This window comes from Ornithorhynchus anatinus, chromosome 2 (assembly GCF_004115215.2).
Source record: "Ornithorhynchus anatinus isolate Pmale09 chromosome 2, mOrnAna1.pri.v4, whole genome shotgun sequence".
In the NCBI taxonomy this organism is placed as follows: domain Eukaryota; kingdom Metazoa; phylum Chordata; class Mammalia; order Monotremata; family Ornithorhynchidae; genus Ornithorhynchus; species Ornithorhynchus anatinus.
In genome coordinates, this window is record NC_041729.1 from 18189921 (window position 1) to 18209646 (window position 19726).

At 55.9% G+C, this 19726-nt stretch overlaps 1 protein-coding gene across 1 annotated transcript in view; it reads right to left on the reverse strand.

The window, feature by feature from the left end:
• Positions 1 to 2798: 2798 nt before the first annotated feature.
• Positions 2799 to 19726, reverse strand: part of SETD1B (SET domain containing 1B, histone lysine methyltransferase) — a 40136-nt gene continuing 23208 nt past the window's right edge. Inside the window, 18 exon segments of the mRNA XM_029057572.1 lie at positions 2799 to 6428; positions 7355 to 7492; positions 7982 to 8101; positions 8413 to 8544; positions 8692 to 8858; positions 9736 to 11172; positions 13248 to 13652; positions 14291 to 14453; positions 14667 to 14875; positions 14991 to 15078; positions 15427 to 15506; positions 15509 to 15599; positions 15801 to 16166; positions 16168 to 16200; positions 16202 to 16264; positions 16266 to 16405; positions 16408 to 16531; positions 16534 to 16593. Coding sequence (XP_028913405.1) covers positions 6255 to 6428; positions 7355 to 7492; positions 7982 to 8101; positions 8413 to 8544; positions 8692 to 8858; positions 9736 to 11172; positions 13248 to 13652; positions 14291 to 14453; positions 14667 to 14875; positions 14991 to 15078; positions 15427 to 15506; positions 15509 to 15599; positions 15801 to 16166; positions 16168 to 16200; positions 16202 to 16264; positions 16266 to 16405; positions 16408 to 16531; positions 16534 to 16593 — 3990 coding nt within the window. The 3' untranslated portion in view covers positions 2799 to 6254.

Here is a 19726-nt window from a genome sequence, read left to right on the forward strand (position 1 = left end):
CAGAGTAACCCTAGATCAACCTCAGTCCCATAGCCCCCCAGTTCCTATCCTTCTGGGCCACAACATCCCCACACTGATCTCTCAAGGGAGGGCGTCGCTGGGGCTAGTCTGGCAAGTGGCCTGTTGGAAAGACCTCAGGCCCGGGAGTCAGAGGACCAGTGTTCATATCCCAGATCTGCTGCCTGCCTTCTTTACAACTTCAGGAAAGATACGTCTCTGTGCCTCAGTTTCCTCATCTTTAAAATGGGGATTAAATACCTCCTGTCTCGATGGTGAGACCCATATGGGAAAAGAACTGTATCTGACCTGATCATCTTGTCTTCCCTTAATGGGGCTCGGCTCACACTCGGCACTTAATATCACTAAACTCTGGGGGAGAGGCAAGACAAGCACTTTAGACACCGTCTCCATCCCACATGGGACTCACATGTATTGAGAACAGCTATTGTATCTCCATTTTGCAGGTGAGGAAACTAAGGTAGAGGAAATTAAGTGACTTGACCAGAGTCACACAGGAGGCAAATGGCCCTTGTGGGCGGAGACCGTGAGAAGCAACTGTTTAAAAAAAAATAATAATGGCATCTAATAATTTAATAATAATAATTAAATGCCACTGACTGATTGAGACAGAGAGAGGGAGGGTGAGAGAGAGGGAGGGAAGAAGCCGGGGGGGGGGGGGGGGGGGGGGGGGGGGGGGGGTGCTCAGGGTTCCTGAGTGCAGTGCCTTTTTGCCACCACGGGGCGTCAGCACGTTACACAAAACTGCAGCCACTGCATAGGTACAACCAAGCGGCTAAAACCACAAACGGCCTTTCCCATTCAATCTATCGATGGTATTTATTGAATACTTACTATGTGCAATGCATCATACTAAGTCTTTAGGAGGGTACAGTCCAACAAAGGTGGTAGCCACATTCCATACTCACAAGGAGTTTACAGAAGGGAAGGCAGGCACTGAAATGAAATAGGAAAAATGCAGACAAGTCAGGCTGAGGGGGTTTAGTTTGGCCCGGCCAGCAGGCCGGAGATTCAGCTGGGGGCTGGCCTGAGGTCAGGACGGGGACTGAGAGAAGGCCGCGGGGGAACTTGGGGGTTGGCTAACCAACAAGAAGGTCGGTAGGATTTGAAATAAGAAGTTGGTTTCCCTAAGGAGGTGGTGGGCGAAGATTCTTCCCAGGGCCCTCTCTGTCCAAAACCCTGCATCTTTGTTCGGCAGCTCCGAGAACAGGGCGCGACAGACCTGGAAGAGCCGTCTCCAAAACCCATGCTGCCTCTTTCTAGTTGGTCACTTCTGTCCTGGGCTGTCGATCCTGGATACCCAGATGCGGGCGAGGTTCTTTGCGATATAATAATAATAATGTTGGTATTTGTTAAGCTCTATGTGCCAAGCACTGTTCTAAGCACTGGGGTAGATACGAGGTAATCAGGTTGTCCCACATAGGGCTCACAGTCTTCATCTCCATTTTACAGACGAGGGAACTGAGGCACAGAGAAGTGAAGTGACTTGCCCAGGGTCACACAGCAGACAAACGGAGGAGCCGGTATAAGAACCCATGACCTCTGACTCCCAAGCCCGGGTTCAGTGGATATGGTATACATATGGCAGTCTGCCTGAACCCGGGATGTTTCTCCATTATTATTATAATTAATAATTATTAAATTTATTTAACGCTTACTATGTGAAAAGTACTGTACTAAGCACTTGAGAGAGTACAATATAACATCAGACACATCCCCTGTCCACAGTGAGCTTACAGTTGACATTACTTCTGAGTGGGGGTGGGGGTGGAGGTAGCTCAGCCCTGGCTGGGGCAAGTGTGGGACCTTTGCAGAATGAGGGAGCCCCTTCTCAGGGCAGGACCTGAGGGGAGTGAAAAAGAAGAGGCTACCTCCCCCACAGCCAGGGTCCCCTCCCACCCTGACCAGCTTCCCTGGTGGTTGAGGCTCTGTCGGGAGGTAGAGTCTGCCAACTGCCTCTCCAGCGGGCCCCTCCACAGTGGGAGGGGTAAGGTTCCCGACGTGCAAAGCGGGGCCAGAGCTGGAGATCCAGACTCAACCTTGAGAACCACAAGACACCCTTGCCTGCTTCCAGGTGCTCCATGTTCCCAGCTACCTCCTCCACCAAAGCCAGGGCTCCTGCTCCAGGACACCCCGCTCTGGGACACCTCATTCCAGGGTGTGAGCCCATTATTGGGCAGGGATTTTCTCTATCTGTTGCCAAATTGTACACTCCAAGCGCTTAGTATGGTGCTCTGCACATAGTAAGCGCTCAATAAATACTATTGAATGAATGAATGGCACCCTGCTCCAGGGCTGCCTTTGGCTTTTCCCCAGTTTTTGGTCGGGGGGGGGCACGGTGGAGGAGTTTATTTTTAGGCCCGGAAGCCACGCATCTTGACTCCGCTCACCTCGGGGAAAGAAGACTTTCTTTGGGGGAATTCCAGCCTGAACCACTGTCCTGGGGGGATCCTGGTTCTTTGGGTCCCCGGGGAATGGTGGAGGCACCCTGCACCCTGTCCCTTGCCCAGGGCAGAGGGAGGGCAGGAGGAGGGAAGGGCCTCACGGCCTACTGGCATCAGGAGTGCCCGCATGCAGGCGCAGGTGGCAAGAGGAGTGGAGACAGCAGCAGTCTTTGGCATTGGAGAGGGGCAAGGCCAGAGACTTCATGTAGTCCTAGGCTTGGGCAGGGGCCACTGAACCCCAGATGACCTTCGGCACTATGCTGCTCTTAGTTATTTCCCTACCTCTGCGCAACATTCCCTAACAAAGGGGGACCAAGATAGCAAACACACATAGGATATCTGTAAGAAAAGTCAGTATATTTATGGTTTGCTTTATAAAAGTTACTATAATACAATGGTACATAGTATTGAATTCACAAAAATATGAACAAATATGTACAGCAAGACACATCCACAACAAAAACACTTTTCTTCAAAACAATATACGAACTGACAGATTCTATATGCACAAAACATCCCTAAGATTTTATTTTCTTTAAAAAAAAAAAAATCCCCAAAACAAAAATCCTAAATCTTCAAAGCAGAGATTTGGGAAAAAAGGGTACCAAAAAAAAAAAAAAAAAAAGTTTTTTTTAGTTATTGCAAACCATTTTATGTACCCCCTCTGAGGGGGTCTTTTACCCTCACTGGGGCACATTTTTAGAACAACCTGCTTACAGAACTCACCAAAAAAGCAAGCAATGGGACCAGTGGCTGTTGTTCCAAGAGGGGACGAAGGAAGGAGGGTTTTTCCTGACACCACCCCTCAATCCACTTTGAGTGTCCTCTATTCGGGGTTTCCTTTCCCTTGGACAAATACTAAAGTGGTGATTTAAGGAGGAAATCTTCAAAAGAAAAAGATTTTTTTTTGAAATCCAGTTGCAGATTTGCTTAAATAGGCCGTCTTCATAGACTGTACACATTTCCTCACTTGAAATAAATAGATTTTTTTTTGCACATTAAGTATCAGACTGGCAAAAACAAAAAAGAAAGAAAAAAGGCCTTAACTTGGCCTTGTTTCCCCTCCATTTCTTAATGCTTCTAATTTATCTACTTTGACCAAAAAAAAAAAAAAACCCAAAAACAAAAAAAAAACAACTTTGTACAGAATTTACATGATACAAGCTTGACACAAGCTGAAAAGTTCTACCAGCTCCTTGTTTATATGCAGCAGTTTGTCGTCACTGGATGGCCAGGAGTGAGAGCTGTCATATTTTTTTTTTAAAAAAAGAACCCCAAATTACAATATTCACTTTTAATAAATTATTTACATGCCTTTTTTTTGAAGTACAAAGAAATCAGCAAAAAATTTCAACATGTTTCTACAAGAAACAATGTTCCAAGAGATCTTATATTGGCCTATAATACAGGAGAAGCATTGGTTTTGAACTTCAAAATCCTTTTTTTGTGTTGTTCTTTTTTCTCATTTTCAATTTTGTACACAAATAAACTGAAATGAACCCTGAAAAAACAGTAAGTGAAAACTAAGGTCCGCCTCTGTCAGAGTTTCAGAACTTTTGATTCCTTTCTCCTTGTGGAAGTGAACTGGTCTACGTAGGGTCAGCACATGAGGGGGTGAAGCAAGACCAACAGCCCAGCAGAGAGACTAGCCAGGGGCGGGCTGGGATTGGCCCTCAGGGCTCCAGACCAAGGGGCCTAGTTAACCGAGAAAGCGGGCAGAGCTCAAAACACAAAACCCTGGATTGGCAGATGGCCACATAAGCCCAAGTCAGCCAGGGGAGCCCACGCCCCTGGCTTGGCCTCCTGGATCCCACTGAGCTACTGCTGGAAAAGGCATGGGGCCATTTTGGCTTGATGGTCGGGAGGAGGGGAGGTGCGGACCACGCACCGCACCTGTGCTGGCGAGCCAAGCCCCGGGCACCTGTCGGAAGCCACCACAGGAACGATGGAGAAAGGGGGTGAAACAGGGATCCCCCTGCCTGCACCCCCCACCGCAACTTCTCTTCCCCACCCCCAGCCTCCACCGCCATGCTGGCATACGAATGGGAAAGTAAACATTGGGCAGCTCTAGACACACTTCCCTGCCATTCTCCCCTACCTCCAAACCTGAGAGGGAAAAGTTGGAAGGATGGAATGAAGCTGGCGGGAGAAGAAGAGTGAATCGGAGAAGTGTTTGAGGCCCCTATTCCCGCCCCCACCTCCCGCCAGTTCCTTAGCACCTGTCTGGCTGCTGTCACCCCAGCCCGGACGTACCAGGGAAGGAGGGGCAAGAGAATGAAAGGGAACGGACTCCCCAGACCCAGAACCCAAGATCCCAGGCCTGGAGCAGCCAGGCAACATCACGGGGATGGGGAGCAAACGGGGGCCTCCTCAGGGCTGAGCTACCCCCCGTTCTGATCAAACCCTAGCGGGGGACGGGAGAGGCGGCCTAAGGGAACTTCCTCGGGGGTTAGGTTAGGTCGGGGAGGGAGCCGACCCGTGCTCAGACAGGTGCCAGCCCGGGGGGCAGGAGACTGACCTGTGCTGACCGATCGGAGGTTCGCGGGCTTCGCCGAGGAGGAAAAACTGAAAGGGGATTTCTTCAAGGGGGCAGGGAGGACCGGAGCGAGGCTAAACCCTCTTCCAGGGCTTCCCGTCCCGGAAGCTGCTGGGAAAACTCCCAGGAACACAGCCTCTGGCCTCGGGGAGCCCAGGCCACGCTCCACTTCTGTCCCCCACCCCACAGTGCCCCGGGCTGGGCTGCTCACTCCTAGGAGGTACAGGAGAGTGGCCAGAAGTGGTGCTGCCGAGTCCCCTAGGGCCTCTGAAAGCAGAATTGGGGGCCTGGGAGACACAGCACACTCTCCATCAACTAAATCCAGCCCCACGCGACGCCCACCCCGAAGGAGTGATCATTCCGCAAAAAAGGGCCAGTGGGGCTAGCTGGGCTGTGCGTCTCCCCCTCGCCCTGAACGCTTGTAGTGTTTTGGGAGGGAAAGAGTGGGGCCTGGGCCCCGGCCACAGCGTCTCTTCTGTGGGGACCAGAGGCGCCATCATGACCCGGAGGGCGCCCACCCCTGGCACCAGTGCCCAGCCTGCAGAGGGAACAGCCAGAGTATGGGGAGGGGAAGGCAGGTCAGGGGATGGGGGAGAAGAAATGGGAAAAAAAAACATACACACACACACATACACACACATATAAACACACACATGGCAAGCAGCTGGCTTCCCAGGTCACTCGGCCCTTCCTTTGCTTCCTCCTCCCGGCTTCCTCAGAGACTGTGCAACTTCAACTGGCAACCCCGCCTTCTCACTCCCCTGCTCTGTCTCTGGCTTCACATTTCAATGGCAAAAATGTCTTTTGTCTTTTTTCATTTTTTTTTTTGATGAGGAAAAAAATAGCAGCATTTACTGAGAGAGAGGACAGGCATGGGATGTAGGGTGGGCTTTCTGGTGTTGATTTTTTTTTCCTTTAAATAAAAAAAAAATAAAGTACCTTTTCCCACCAAAAGGAGCAACGCCGGAACCTGGGAAGAAAGGAGCTAGTGTTGGGGCGACCCGGGCCGTGGAAAGGCCTCAGGGTCACACCCGTGGCAGAGGGAGAGCACCTGAAGGGGAACACGGGCAGGGGCCAACGGGGACGTGCGCACTTGGGCACCGCCGCCCGCTCCGGGCCACTCCAGCCGCCCGCTCCGGGTTGTCCGCTGCCCCCGCCAGGGGCTGGCCTGGGGCGCTCGGCTTTTCTTCTTTTGGCAAAGTGCAGCCGCCCCCGCGTCTCCGAGGGGCAGGCGGCGAGGGACTGGGTGGGGGGGCCTAGTTGAGCGTCCCCCGGCAGTTCTCGGAGCCACACAGGCAAGGGATCTTTACATCTTCAATGGGGAACTTGTAGTCGTAGGTGATCTCCTCGTTGACGTTGATGTGCTGCTTGGAGTAGATGACAATCTTCTTCTGGGACTCCACGGTGATCACCTTGGCGTAACAGTTGGGCTGGAGGGTGGGGGGGAAGACAGCAGCAGCGGGTCAGTCTCCCCAAACCGGCCCCGTCTGCCCCCGGAGCTACCTGGCCCTCACCCGCTCTCAGTCAGTGAGCGAGCGGGTGGGGCAGGAGGAGCTCCCCGGCTCTCGGCCCCCAACCCAGAGCCCTGCCTTTCCCCGGTCTAGACGGGCAGTCCATTGACCCTGCCCATTGTCCAGAGGTTGCGACTCTCCTTTCCTGGCCACGTGCGAGGAAGAGGAGATGGCTGACGCTGCAGAAAGAACCACTGGGGCTCTATACTGCAGTGAGGGGTCAACGGCTTGGATCACTATCCTCCAACTCAAACCACTATGGTTGGGGGGGAAGGGAGAGGGAGGCTTCCCAAGCCCCTCTGTTACAAGCCGAGGCTTTTCCCACTCGGCTTCTAGACTCCATACCAATTCACCCCACCTTCCCTATCTGCTCCCTACACCCACCTTTTAGCCTGGATCACCTGCCTCCACCTCTTGGCTCCTGACATTCCCTAAATTTGAAAGTCCCTTCCTCCCTCTTCTTCCCTCCCGCAAAGTCCAACAGACCTCAGCCCATCCACAGTACAAAGCCCTCCTAAAATCTCACTCCTCACAATTCTTCCCCTATCACCTTCAAGATCCTAAATCACATAAACCCATCAGCCTCTCCCATCCTCACCAACTGTGAACATGCGCTCGTTAACGTGAACATCCAATTTTCACCCTCAGAGGGGTCTTCTTGGAATAGCTAAAACAACTAAATGCATCTAATTATTTATTTCCACTCCTCTCTTTGCCAGGGTTTTAGGTCTCTGCCCCGTGAGAGTATCAGCTTCCCTTCCTTGCCTCCTTGCCACCCCATTCTCCTCTCCCCCGGGGTCCTCCGCCTCCCTCCCTCCCCCTCCTCTTCCTCCCCTTCCACTCACATTGCAGCTGTGATTGATGAACCTGGCAAAGTTGCCACACTTGGTGGCGTCGATGATCGTGTCATGATCGACCCGGAACATGTAACTGCTTCCGATGCCCTCATCCTCGTAGCGCTTCTCCCTCATGTCGGCGATCACCTGGGGTGTGGGAGTTGGGGGAGAGAGGGGGGAAGGAGGGTCAGGGGTGTCCCAGGGATGATAATAATGTTGGTATTTGTTAAGCACTTACTATGTGCCAAGCACTCTTCTAAGCCCTGGGGTAGATACAAGGTCATCAGTTTGTCCCACGAGGGGCTCAAAGTCTTAACCCCCATTTTACAGATGAGGCAACCGAGGCACAGAGAAGTTAAATGACTTGCCCAAAGTCACACGGGTGACAAGTGGCAGAGTCGGGATTAGAACCCACGACCTCTGACTCCCATCCCAAGCCTATGCTCTTTCCACCAAGCCATGCTGCTTCTCTATAGATAGTGGCAGGTGGTTCAGGCTGACCCCTCCCACCCTACGACAACCTTGACCAACACTTCCCCTCTCTCCCTGTCCCCCGGCAGCTCCCTTACGGTCCCGGCACTCGGTTTACCCGGGTCTCACGGACTTGGAGCTGCTTGGGTGCCCCAGGGTCCATACCTGCCGGATGTTCTGCCCCACATACTCGATGACCATCTCATCGGCTGCGATGGGTTCCATGGCAAACAGGCCCCAGTCGTGGATGTGGCTCTTGCAGAACTTGAGTTTCTTCTTTCGGAACTGGGGACCCAAGGGAAAGATGAGTTCTGGGGCTCCAAGGGGGTCTCTCTCCCTGCGTGTGCCCTCACTCCCCAGGGCAAAACTGACACACTGCTCCAGTTCAAGGAGCAGAGAGCAGGGCCCCCAGTGGAGGACAGGTCCCCTGGCCTTGGCCGGTGATTCCTCCTCTGGCTGGCCGCCTATGACAGATGGATCCTAAGCCCTATCTAAAGACCTCTTCGGGGCAGCAACAATCCAGAGTCCGGAGCACCGCCCCCCGCCCCCCCACTTCTGCCCCACAACCCCGACCCCTTTTCTCCCAGCAGCCTCACCTTGAGCTGGTTGAACTTGAGCAGGTCACTGTCGCAGCTGCCGGTGAAGGAGGAGAGCAGCCGGCGCTGCTCTGAGCGCCGCTCGGAGCCCGCCCGAGTGGAGGCGTGAGGCTGGGCCGGGATGCTCATGCCCTGTGGGTTGGGGGGACGAGCGCGGTTCAGGGTGGGGACGTTCAGGCAGATGCACCCTCGGGACAGAGATCCCTCAGGCGGGAAGGTGGGCCCAGCAAGAGAAGGCCAGCCGGAAGGGGGCAGGGACTGGCTGGGGCCGAGACCTACCTGGGTATCAGCCGGGGGCTCGTCGGCGAAGGCGCGGCTGTTGTTGAGGTATTTGAGTTTGTCTTTCTTGTCAATCTTGTAGTAGCCCTCGCTGCGGGCACAGCCCGTCGTATGTTCTCGCATGCCATCCTCCCGCTTCTTCTTCTTTGGGGTGGAGAAGCTGGTGGGTGGCGGGAGGTTAAGGGCTCAACAGACCCACTGAGGGGATGGCAGGGAGCCCCTGGGCCCTGCAGCCTTCCCGTCTGGGGCAGAGGGCATTCTAGAGAGCCCTAGGGCAGCCCTGTCCCACAGGGGGCTTGCTCTCCCACCCGTGGGAGGCAGGGGGAGCGGGTCTGAAACAAGGTGGGACTCCAAACATTTGACTCTATGGCCTGGGCCCTCTCTGCACCCATCCTGCTGACAAGGTAGGGAATTCAAGACAAGAAGGAAGAAAAGTGTCTCCGCGATGGTATTCAATAGAGCCGCACGAAGGCTGGGGCAGACCCCTCAGGGCCCAGTCCTGCCCCTCCGGTTGTGCTGGTCCTGAGCTCAGGGGCGGGTGGAGAGGGGAGGAAGGTGGAGAGGGGAGAGGGAGGCAGTCAGCTTGGTGGGACTGACTGGGCAGGTCTTGCGGACCCAAGCCCCCAGCAACCCCCTTCCCTGGACTCAGGCCACACGGATTCTTCTATCCCCGCTCACCAAAGTGAATTATCCAAGCATTAGTACGGCACTTTCGTGAGCAGGAGAAACGTCCCGAGAAACCCCATGGGGAGGGGAGGGGTCAAGCTGAAGATGCTTTGGCTCATTTCCACTTCTCCAGACTGTAAGCTTGCTGCGGGCAGGGAATGCGTCTATTAACGCCACTGTACTCTCCCAAGCGCTTTGGACAGTGTTCTGCACACGGTAACTGCTCAATCTGATGGTTTGGAAACAGCAGGTCTGTCCCTACAAGAGCTCTGACGTTCCTGAAAGGCCTGGAGGGGCCACTAGGGGGCGCGAGGGGCCAGCAGGATCCCTCCCCACGTCCCCTCCCACCCCCGGGGAGCAGGAGCGTGAAAAGGATATAGGGATGGTAGACCCAGAGGGTGTCGTTGAGCCAGTCCATGCCATTGTCCTGCTGCAGCAGCCGGTCGTAAGTGATGCACAGAAACTTGATGTCCTCCTCGTCGATGCCACCGTTCCAGATGTCGTACAGGATGGTCATCTCCTCGAACTCCGAGCGGGGCCGGAAGAGGGGGCGGCGGGGCGAGTAGTCGGGCGAGGGCAGGGCCGCGGCGTCCTCGTGCCGTTTCTTGGGCGGGCGGCGCCACGGCCCCTTGGCCTTGACGAACCCTGCGCCTTCCACCAGTTCCATGTCCCCGCGCCCCGGGGGCTCCTCGGACCACTGGTTTTCCAGCTCCTTGAAGGGGAGCTTCTCCGCCTCGGCCGCCAGTGGGGCCGGGAGCTCGGGGTCCGGGCCGCCCTCGTTCCGGAAGTCCAGGGTCACGGCCCGGGGGTCCTGCAGGCCATAGAAAGAGGTGGCCTGCTGGCTGGCCAGCTGCAGCAGCTGCTCCCGACCCCCAGCTCCACCAGCCGGGGCAAGCGGGACGGGGAGCTCGGGAGGGGGCTGGGGGGGCACGGGCTGGGGGACGTTCAGCGCCAGCACGGCTGGTGGGGAGCGTTTGGGCCGGCCTGGCTTCCTCTTCACCGGTGGCGGGCAGGGGGGAGGGGAGGCCGGTGGAGGGAGAGGAGGAGGGGGCGGAGGGGGAGGGAGGAGCGGGGGTGAGGGGACCTCCCGGGGGGCGGGAGGGTGGGGAGGCGAAAGGGTTGTGGTCCTCGAGGCCAGGAGAAGGCCGGTCTCCGGCGGCCTGGGAGACGGTGGGCCACCCGCTCCAGAGGGCTCGTCCACTGGTCCCTCGGCCCGTTCTTCCCCGAGGGGCTTCTGGGGACACGGCAGGGGGCCGGCCGGGAGCAGCAGGGAGGTGCCCGGCTCGGGGAAGGTGGGGGTGAAGCTGAAGTCCCGCCCGGGAGTCCGGGGGACACCCCCGCCGCTCAGCCCCGGCGACTGAGACGGGTAGGAGAAGGGGCTGCCGGGCACCTGGGGGGAGCTGAGGGTCAGGCTGTTGCCCGTCAGGGGAGTGTCGCTGCCCGGGGTGGCGGGCACCGTTTCTGTGCTCTGGGATTTGGCCAGGACGACCCGGCCCGGTGTGCGGGGCGGCTCCTCCTCCGGTGGGGGCTTCGGGGGGACGGGGAGCCGCTCAGGGCCAGGGGCCGGGGGCGGCGAGGGGGGCAGCGGAGGTCCCCGGGGGAGCTCGGGTGCCGGTTCCGGGGGGCAGGGGACCTCAAGGTCCGGAGTGCCCAGCCTGCCCTCTTCCTCTGGCCAGGCCCGCCTCGCGACATCTCCGGGAACGCTGGTCTGGGTGGGTGGAGGCTCCTCTGAAGGAGTCGGGGGCCGCAGCTCCCGCGGCGGCTCCTCCTCTGCCGGCCCCTGGGGTCCCTCGGGCTCCGGCTCCGGCTCTTCCACTGAAGGGGAGAAAGCCAGGCCCAAGGGTGTGTGATTATAAAGCCCTCAGCAGTCCACCTGCCCCGTCTCCTCTGTAGAGGAGCCAGACTGGAGGCTACTGAAGCTGGTGTGTGTGTATGTTGGGGGGGCTTGTATCCCTCCTATGGCAGGGAGGAGGAGAGCAGACTCCCTCTGTGCAATGTGGAGATGAGGACAGCCAGCCTCTAATAATAATAATAATAATAATAATGGCACTTGTTAAGGGCTTACTATGTGCCAGGCACCATATTGAGCGCTAGTGTGGATACAAGCAAATTGAGTTGAACGTGGTCCCTGTCCCACATGGGACTCAGTCTCAATCCCCATTTTACAGATGAGGGAACTGAAGCACAGAGAAGTGAAGCAACTTGCCCAAGGTCACACAGCAGTCACATAACCCACGACCTTCTGATTCCTAGACTCGTGCTCTATCCACTACACCATGCTGCTTCTCATGGCTAGGAGAACTAGAGGGGCACAATATAAAACCCCATTCAGCCCACTAGATATCTTCTGGTTTCCGTGTTGCTGCTGTCACTCCAAACAAACTACACAGGCCCAGAAGGATCTAGTCTTGAGCTCCCCCTAAATTTTATTTTTGGGGTTTTATATGGCATTTGTTAAGCTTATACCATGTGCTAGGCAGTGTACTAAGTGCTGGAGTAGATACAAGCTAATTGGGTGGGACTCAGTCCACATGACACATGGGCTCATTATCTTAATCCTTATTTTACAGATGAGGTAATTTAGACACGGAGAAGTAAAGTGACTTGTCCCAGGTCACACGAGTTTCCAGTCGGAGCCTCCCATGTGGCCTGCTGCCTCAGTGGTTCAGGCCAGGGTACGACTCGCCACAGGGCCTGGGCCCCATCTTGACTCTAGCCTCCTGGGCTCCTCTGGAGCCCTTCTGGGCATTTCTGTGGCTACTGTGCATGAGCAGGACTGGACTCTGCCCATTCACGACCTCTTCCCTCAGTCGTGGGGGACAGGAGTCCACACAGACCCACCAGGATGCAGGCAGAAGGTTACACCACTGGATTCGCCACAGGGAGGCCTCCTCACCCCAACTCTCCCCGCCCCAACTCCTACCCTCTCTCAGGACAGGTCAGGACCAGCCTAAAGGCTAATGCCATTTGGCTGTTGAAATCCCAGGGCCTAGCACAGTCCCATTCGGTCTGAAAGTCCAATGGATGTGGTGCTGAGTACAGCGCTTTGCACCACCCAAACCCCAATGGGTGCCCACTGACTGACTGACGGATCACAAACATGATGGAGGCTGGCAGAGGAGGACATGGGCCACCCTCACCAGCCCAATCCCATCTATTCACCGTTCCGAAGAAGTCCCCTGGCCTAGTGGAAAGAGCCCTGGCCTGAGGGTCAGAAGACCTGGGTTCTAATCCAGGCTCTGCCACCTGTGACCCTGGTTGTCACTTAACTTCTCTGTGTCTCAGTTTCCTCATCTGTAAAATGGGGGTTTCTCCCTATTTAGACCGAGAGCGCCATGTGGGGCAGGGACTGTGTACCGCCTGACTTATCCCAACACTTAGTACAACGCTTAGCACATAGTAAGTACTTAATCATACCACAATTATCATCAGGGCGAGGGAGGCAGGAAGGGGAAAGCAGAACAGGGGAAAGGCCAAAGGAGAGAGGAAAAGGAGAGTCCCCAGAAGACTAGGCAGCCAGTAGTAGCTGATGCCTGGGAGGGAGAGGTCCCTGGAGATGGGTTGCTGGGAAAGAATTAGCCTACAGGGAGTGAGCCAGTGCCTGGCCCGAGCCCTGGGCACCCGCTGCTGCCATCGCCAGGGCCACCCCTGGGGACCTGCCTCCTGGGTCCAGCTGCCGCCTAGCCCCTCTACCCCCTCAACTCTGCACCTGAGATGGGTATCCCAGGCTGCAGTGTCCTGTCCCCTCGCCTAAATATGAGCCCCCACCAGGGGCTGTTTAGAATACAGAAGGGTCCCTCCCACTGATGCTCGCTCAGTCACCCCCAGGTCTCCTCCAGAGGTGAGCGAACAAGGCACCCGGGAACTCGGGAATCATTGTGCTGCCTCACCTGGAATTTCCAAGGGGGACTCTCCTCTGCTCCCTGGTTCTCTGTCCGGCCCAGCGGGGGCCACAGGCTCCTCTTGCACCATCTCCCGGTCATCCCCGAGCTGGCCCAGTGCCACCGTCTCCGCCACCATGGCCGGCTCGTCCACCACGGGCGTCAGCTCTAGGATAGTCATCTCCTCCTCTGCCTCGGTGACAGCCTCCTGTCCATCTAACTCAGCGTCAAACTCAGGACCAGAGGTGGCGTGGCCTTCACCTTCATCCCCTTCCTCCTCCTCTTCCTCCTCCTCCTCCTCTTCTTCCTCCTCCTCTTCCTCCTCCGAGTCTGAGCTCGACTCATACTCTGAGGACTCACTCTCATCGGACGTCTCTGCTTCTGCTTTGGAGGAGCCCACGCTCACCATGTCCTCTGCAGGAGTGGGAGGGGGTGGGAAAGGGGGAAGGAGGAAGAGAAAAAGCATTAATGGGGGAACCCCATCCCAGTACACCTTGCACGACCTGGGCTGGGTAGGCAGCAGGGGACGCCAGCTTCTCTGCTGATTCTGGGCTGAAGATTCCCTTTTCTGCTGCTCTCTGTTCTGGTCCTGGGAGCCCCTGATCTCTTAAGTGCTTAGTACAGTGCTCTGCAGACAGTAAGCGCTCAATAAATACGATTGATTGAATGAATGAATTTCAGCCCAGGGATGGGGACGGAGGCCTGGGGTGAGTCTCTGAGCAGGAACTTCAACTGCAGCTGTGTCAGAGCACCACAGCCAGGAGGGGGCACGAGGCTGGAGCTCGGATAAGGGCAAGGAGACAGGCAAAGCTTGGGGTAACCGATTTCCCCAGCAAAGCACGGATCCTGTTTGGGAGGCCAGGCAGCGGCTGTCAAGGAAGCAGTCCTGGAGATTGGACCCAGCCCAGTCCATCCCTGACGCCCTCGTTGCCTCGAATAAGGGCGCCCCGACCCTTGGCTAAGCCCTCGCCTTCCAGGATTCAGCACCGTGTCAGAATCTGGAAGACGCTGCCGACCCCAATGGCCAGGCCCCTGAAGCCCAGGAGACTCACCGCCCTCTGAGTCTTGCTCCTCTTCCTTCTCGCTTGTTTCTACCTCGGGGATTTCATCGTCAAGCTCATCTTCTTCTCCCTCCTCTTCCTCCTCCTCCTCCTCATCTTCGTCATCTTCCTCCTCTTCTTCCTCCTCCTCCTCCTCCTGGAGTGATATCAAACCCTAAAGGTCACCGAACACATTCTGGTCATGAACCGCATACCACAGCTGGGGGGGTGGTTAAGCAAGGCAGGGAGCGGACGCAAAACCACCTGCACCCAGGACCCCAAAGGGCCGAGTCCCAAGCTAGAATTAGGTTCCAGGAGCTACTGACCCCCAGCTCTCTCTCCCACTCCAGCCCTGCCCCCCACGCCCCTTTCCCAGAGCTCCACCCACCTTGTCAGATGTAGGCTTGACCAGCCTATCCCCCTCTGGCTCCTCCTCCTTGTCTGAAGAAGACTCTTCTTCCTCCTTTTCATCCTCTTCCTCCCCTTCGCTGTCTAGCTCCAGGGGCCGGGCTGGCCGGCGTCGGGTGCTGACGGCGTCCGGGTCCTTCTTGGAGAGCTCAGAAGGCAGGCCGCCCCCATCCCTGTCCCTCTCCGACTCTGTTGGGGGGGACATGGAGGGGAGGGGAAGGTCAGGGTCAAGAGAGGGGCTCATTGTGGGGGGACATGTGGGAACGGGATGGAAGTTGGCGGGGGGGAGGGGGTGTCTTCAGACCTTCGTCGTCATCATCCACTGAGGTGGAGGGCCGCAGCCGCTTCTGGTCTCCGGAGGAAGCTGCTTCAGGTGGCTCTTTCCTTTTCACCTGCCGAGGAGGAATGGTATGGGTTGGGTGGGGGCTTCATTCCTGATGGACACGTCTGCCCCCGGTCCACGGTCAGGGAGGGCACAGGAGTGATAGGATGCCTTGTGCTTGGGGTACAGCCTGGCACTCCACCAGTCCCGCTCTGGGAGAGTCCTTAGAAGAGGGGAGCAATTCTGCCAACCTGGGACAGACCTCACACCAGTTTCCTTTCCCAGACAGGATCAGACAGATGTTGCAGTGGGAAGGGGAACCCCAGCTTCCCCACCCCCCAGTTACCTCCCGGCCTCCTGTGACACTGTCTCATCAGGATCCCTCCCCACCTCTTCCCTCCAAGTGCCTGTCACTCACCTTGAAGGAGGGCAGCCGGATAGCTCCTCGAAGCCCGATGCCTAGCCCCATGCCCTCGTAGCCCAGTCCTTCCCCTTGTTCCAGTTCTCCAGGAGGCAGGAGGTGATCCGGTCCTTGGGCTTCGGTTTCTCCTCGTCCTTGTGCTCTCCTGATTTCACTGGCGTTAGTGAGGCCTGCTGGGACGGGAGGAAGACGGGTTCCGGGGTTAGGATTGGGGGTGGGGCCAGGCGGGTGGGGCCAGGCCGGGGGCGGGTGGCTCTCGACCAGACCGGCCCAGGGATGCTCAAGCAAGGCTGCTCGGGGGAGCCGGACCCTCGCCACCCCTCAACCAAGGCCGGTGGGGAATGGTGGGGCCCTCCATCACGCCACCTCACCTTGGCCAGTCGTTCTTTCTTGTCCCACCACTCGTCAAAGGCCCGGAAGGCCACCACCTCCACCATCTTGCGGTTCAGGTCCCGCTTCATGATGGCTTTCAGCTCCTTGACGATCACCAGCAGGACACCATCCACCGTGGCCTTGTGTGGGTCCTCCTTCTTGGGTACATAGCCCGGCGGGGGCACCGAGGGATCAAACTTGGGCAGCGGGGGCCACTGCTGGCCTCGGCCCATGGCGGCCCCCATGGAAAAGGGGCGGTAAGGGGGCAAGTTGACAAACTGCATACTGCTGCCCATGAAGGGGTGGTACTGGTACATGCCCTGCCCCTGCATCATGCGGCTCAACATCTGGGTCTGCATCTGGAAAGGACATGGGCATCCCGCCCCACTGGTTGCCCAAACACGTTCATCATGTCCACCTGCATCATGGGGAACATGCCCGGGTGAAAGGGGGGCAGTGGGGGGCAGGATGTGGGGTGGGGGTACCCCCGGCGGGGCCGGTAGAGGCGGAGGGGGCACCGTGACTGCCGGGTGTGTGGGCGGTGGGGGCAGCGGGGGCGGCATGGGGAAGCCAGCTGCGGAGGGGGGCGGCGGGGGCGGGGGTAAGTGGGGGGAAAGCCTGGCGGCGGCGGTGGCGGAGGTGGCATAGGAGATGGTGGGGCCAGTACTTGCCGCACTGGTCACTGGTGCGTTCACCAACGATGGGGCTTGGGGCAGTCGGCGCTGGGTGATCGGGGCCGAGGGCAAGCTCGTCATCTGAGATCTCCATGTCCTCCCCCGAGGAGTGCTGGCCCTGTGTGGAGACAGGGAAGAAGGGAAGAAGGGAGGGAGGGAGGAGAGAAGGGAGAGCCTTCAGCAGAGGGAAGGAGGCACCCAAATGACTCAGGCCCAGGCCAGACCTGGGGAGCCGGAGACAAAGCCGTTTCTCCTCCAATCACCAATCTTCCGATCCCACAAGGACGCACACTCACAAATCCAGGTGACCCAAGCATAAGGCGGAAGGGGGATGAGGGAGGTCGAGACAAGGAGCGGGGAGTGCTAGCCAATCCAGGCCTTCACCCCAAGGTTCCCTGCTGATGCCCAGGGGCTCCAGTAGCTAGCTCAGTCCCCAGCCCCCTAAAACAGATCTCCTTTGTAGCCAGTTGGCAGTAAGTCTCAGAGCCAGAAGATGTGAGTAAGTAAATATTCGGTTCTCTAAGGATGAGGGGCTGAAATTCTTGGAAGACCCTCGAGTTATGGGAAAATGGCCTTAAAACCACCACTGACTCAAGGGAAACTCATGGATCAGGAGGAGATGGTTAGAAAATACACCACCTCGATCTCCACTTTTTGATCCTAATTCCTGTATTGTTTGGTGCAACACTCTCAGAATGCTTTACACACTTGTTGCTCATTGTTATTTTACCGCTTTAAATACTGGAAAGTTATAAAAAGACCAAGGAGCACCAAGTCCAGCCCAGCTCAGCCCAACAGTAAGACCGAGGTGGAGTCAGGGAAGCGAGAAACAGCAAAGCCTCTCCTCCCCGTCATTCCCAGCACTGTAGACAGCACTACCATCCTCCCTAACTCACAAGCCTGTAATTCTGGCACTATCTTCAACTCATCTCTTTTATTCAACCCACACATTCAATCTGTCACCAAATCCTGTCAGTTTTACCTTTGCAACATCTGTAGGATCCACCTTTTCCTCCCCTTCCAAACTGCTACTACACTGTTCCAAGAATTTATCTTTACCCACCCTGATTTCTGGATCAGCCTCTTGGCTGACCTCCCTGCTTCCTGTCTCTCCCCACTCCAGTCCATACTTCATTCTGCTGCCCAGACCATTTTCCTAAAAAAAAAAAAAAATTCAGTCTATATCTCCCCAATCCTCAAGAATCTCCAGTGATTGCCCATCCTCCTCCTCCTCAAACTCCTTACCATCGGTTCTGAAGTACTCGATCAGCTCACCCCAACCTATCTTACCTCACTGATTTTCTCACACTTTACTTCTCCAGTGCCAAGTTACTGTACCTCAATCTCACCTATCTCCTCACCGACCCTTCGCCTACATCCTCCCTTTGGCCTGGAAGTCTCTTCCCCTTCCATATGCAACACTCCACCACAGTACCCACTTTCAAAGTCTTACTAAAACCACATTTCCTCCAAGAGACATTTTCTGATTAAGCCCTATTTTCCCCTGCTCCCTTCTCCCTTCTGCATCGCCTATGCACTTGGATCTGTACCCTTTAAGCAATTGATATTCACCCTACCCTCATTCCCACAGCATATATATCCCTAATTTATTTCATTCATTCATTCATTCAGTCATACTTATTGAGCTCTTACTGTGTGCAGAGCATTTAATGTCTGCCACCAACTCTAGACTGTAAGTTTGTTGTGGGCAGGGAATTTATCTACCAACTCTGTTGTACTGTACTCTCCCAAGTGCGTAGTACAGTACTCTGCAAACAATAAGCACTCAATAAATGCCACTGATTGACTGATTGATCTGGCCTTAACTGATGCTTCACACATACATGCACCAGCCATTTTTCTACCCCAAATTTACCTGCGGCAACATGTGGGTTGTGTCACACCAGAACAGGCTCGTTCTGTGGGGAGAACAATCCTATCTTCCAGTGTGTCACATCTAAATCAAGTAATGAACATGTGCGCCATAGCAGAATTGACTGTCATGATAATAATGATTTTTTGTTAAGCACTTACTACGTGCCAACCGCTGTTCTAAGAGCTGGGGTAGATACAAGGTAATCAAGTTGTCCCATGTGGGGCTCACAGACTTAATCGCCATTTTACAGATGAGGGAACTGAGGGACAGAGAAGTGAAGTGACTTGCCCACGGTCACACAACATGCACATGGCAGAGCTGGCATTAGAACCCATGACCTCTGACTCCCAAGACTGTATATTCTCTCTCTCTTTCACCTCCCCCCCGCCCCCGAAAACCAAGCAATGCCTGGTGCTGTTAACCGACTATTTGACCCAGGTGGGGCCCCTAGATGGAATCAGAGGGAAAGACCAGATTCCGGGAGTTTCCTGAAAGGAATTGCAGCGGCCACAGGAGGTAGGAGGCGAGGGGAGAAGGGGCTCTAGCCAGGTCATATAAGGAAGGGAGAGGGTGTCCCTCCCTCTCAAGTCCCGGCACCTGTCTAGAGTTCCAGGGCCCCCAGTCCTAGGGCTCAGGCTGACTCATCTTTGGTTGATGAGGCCAGGGAGAGTCACCAGTGGTGCCGTCTTGCCTCCGAGGCACAACGGCTTGTAGTTCCACCTGAACTGGGAGAGTCTGGGAAGAAGGATGGTCCAGGATGCCTGCCTCCTTGATCCATTCTTGTGACCAATGGCCCTTACAGTGTGTAAATCCTTTCAAATGTCTAATCCCAGCACAGCAACCAGAGATGAGAGTGTGGCTGAACTAAGGGGGTAGGGGTCAGGGAGGGGGAGGAAGGGAACCAGTAAGAGGGGAGGCCAGGCAGCCAACTGGGTTCCCAGGCAGAGTTGTGGCCCCACTGTGACCCCAAGTGGTGCTTCTGGGCAGGGAACATGAGCAGCATGGCCTAGTGAATAGATGACAGATGGCCCTGGGAATCAGAGGACCTGGGTTCTAAACCTGGCTCTGCCACATTTCTGCTGTGTGACCTTGGCCAAGTCACTTTATTTCTCTGCCTCAGTTACCTCATCTGTAAAATGGGGATTAAGACTGTGCGCCCCATGTGGGACATGGACTGTGTCCCACCTGGTTTGCTTGTATCTACCCCAGCGCTTATTACAGTGCCTGGCACATAGTAAGTGCTTAAACTAATGCCTTTTAAAAAAAATTAGAGTCAACCAAATCTGTTATATTCTACTTTCCAAGCACTTAGTGCAATGTTCTGCACACAGTAGGCCTTCAATAAACACCACTGACTGACTATGGATTTGGGCCA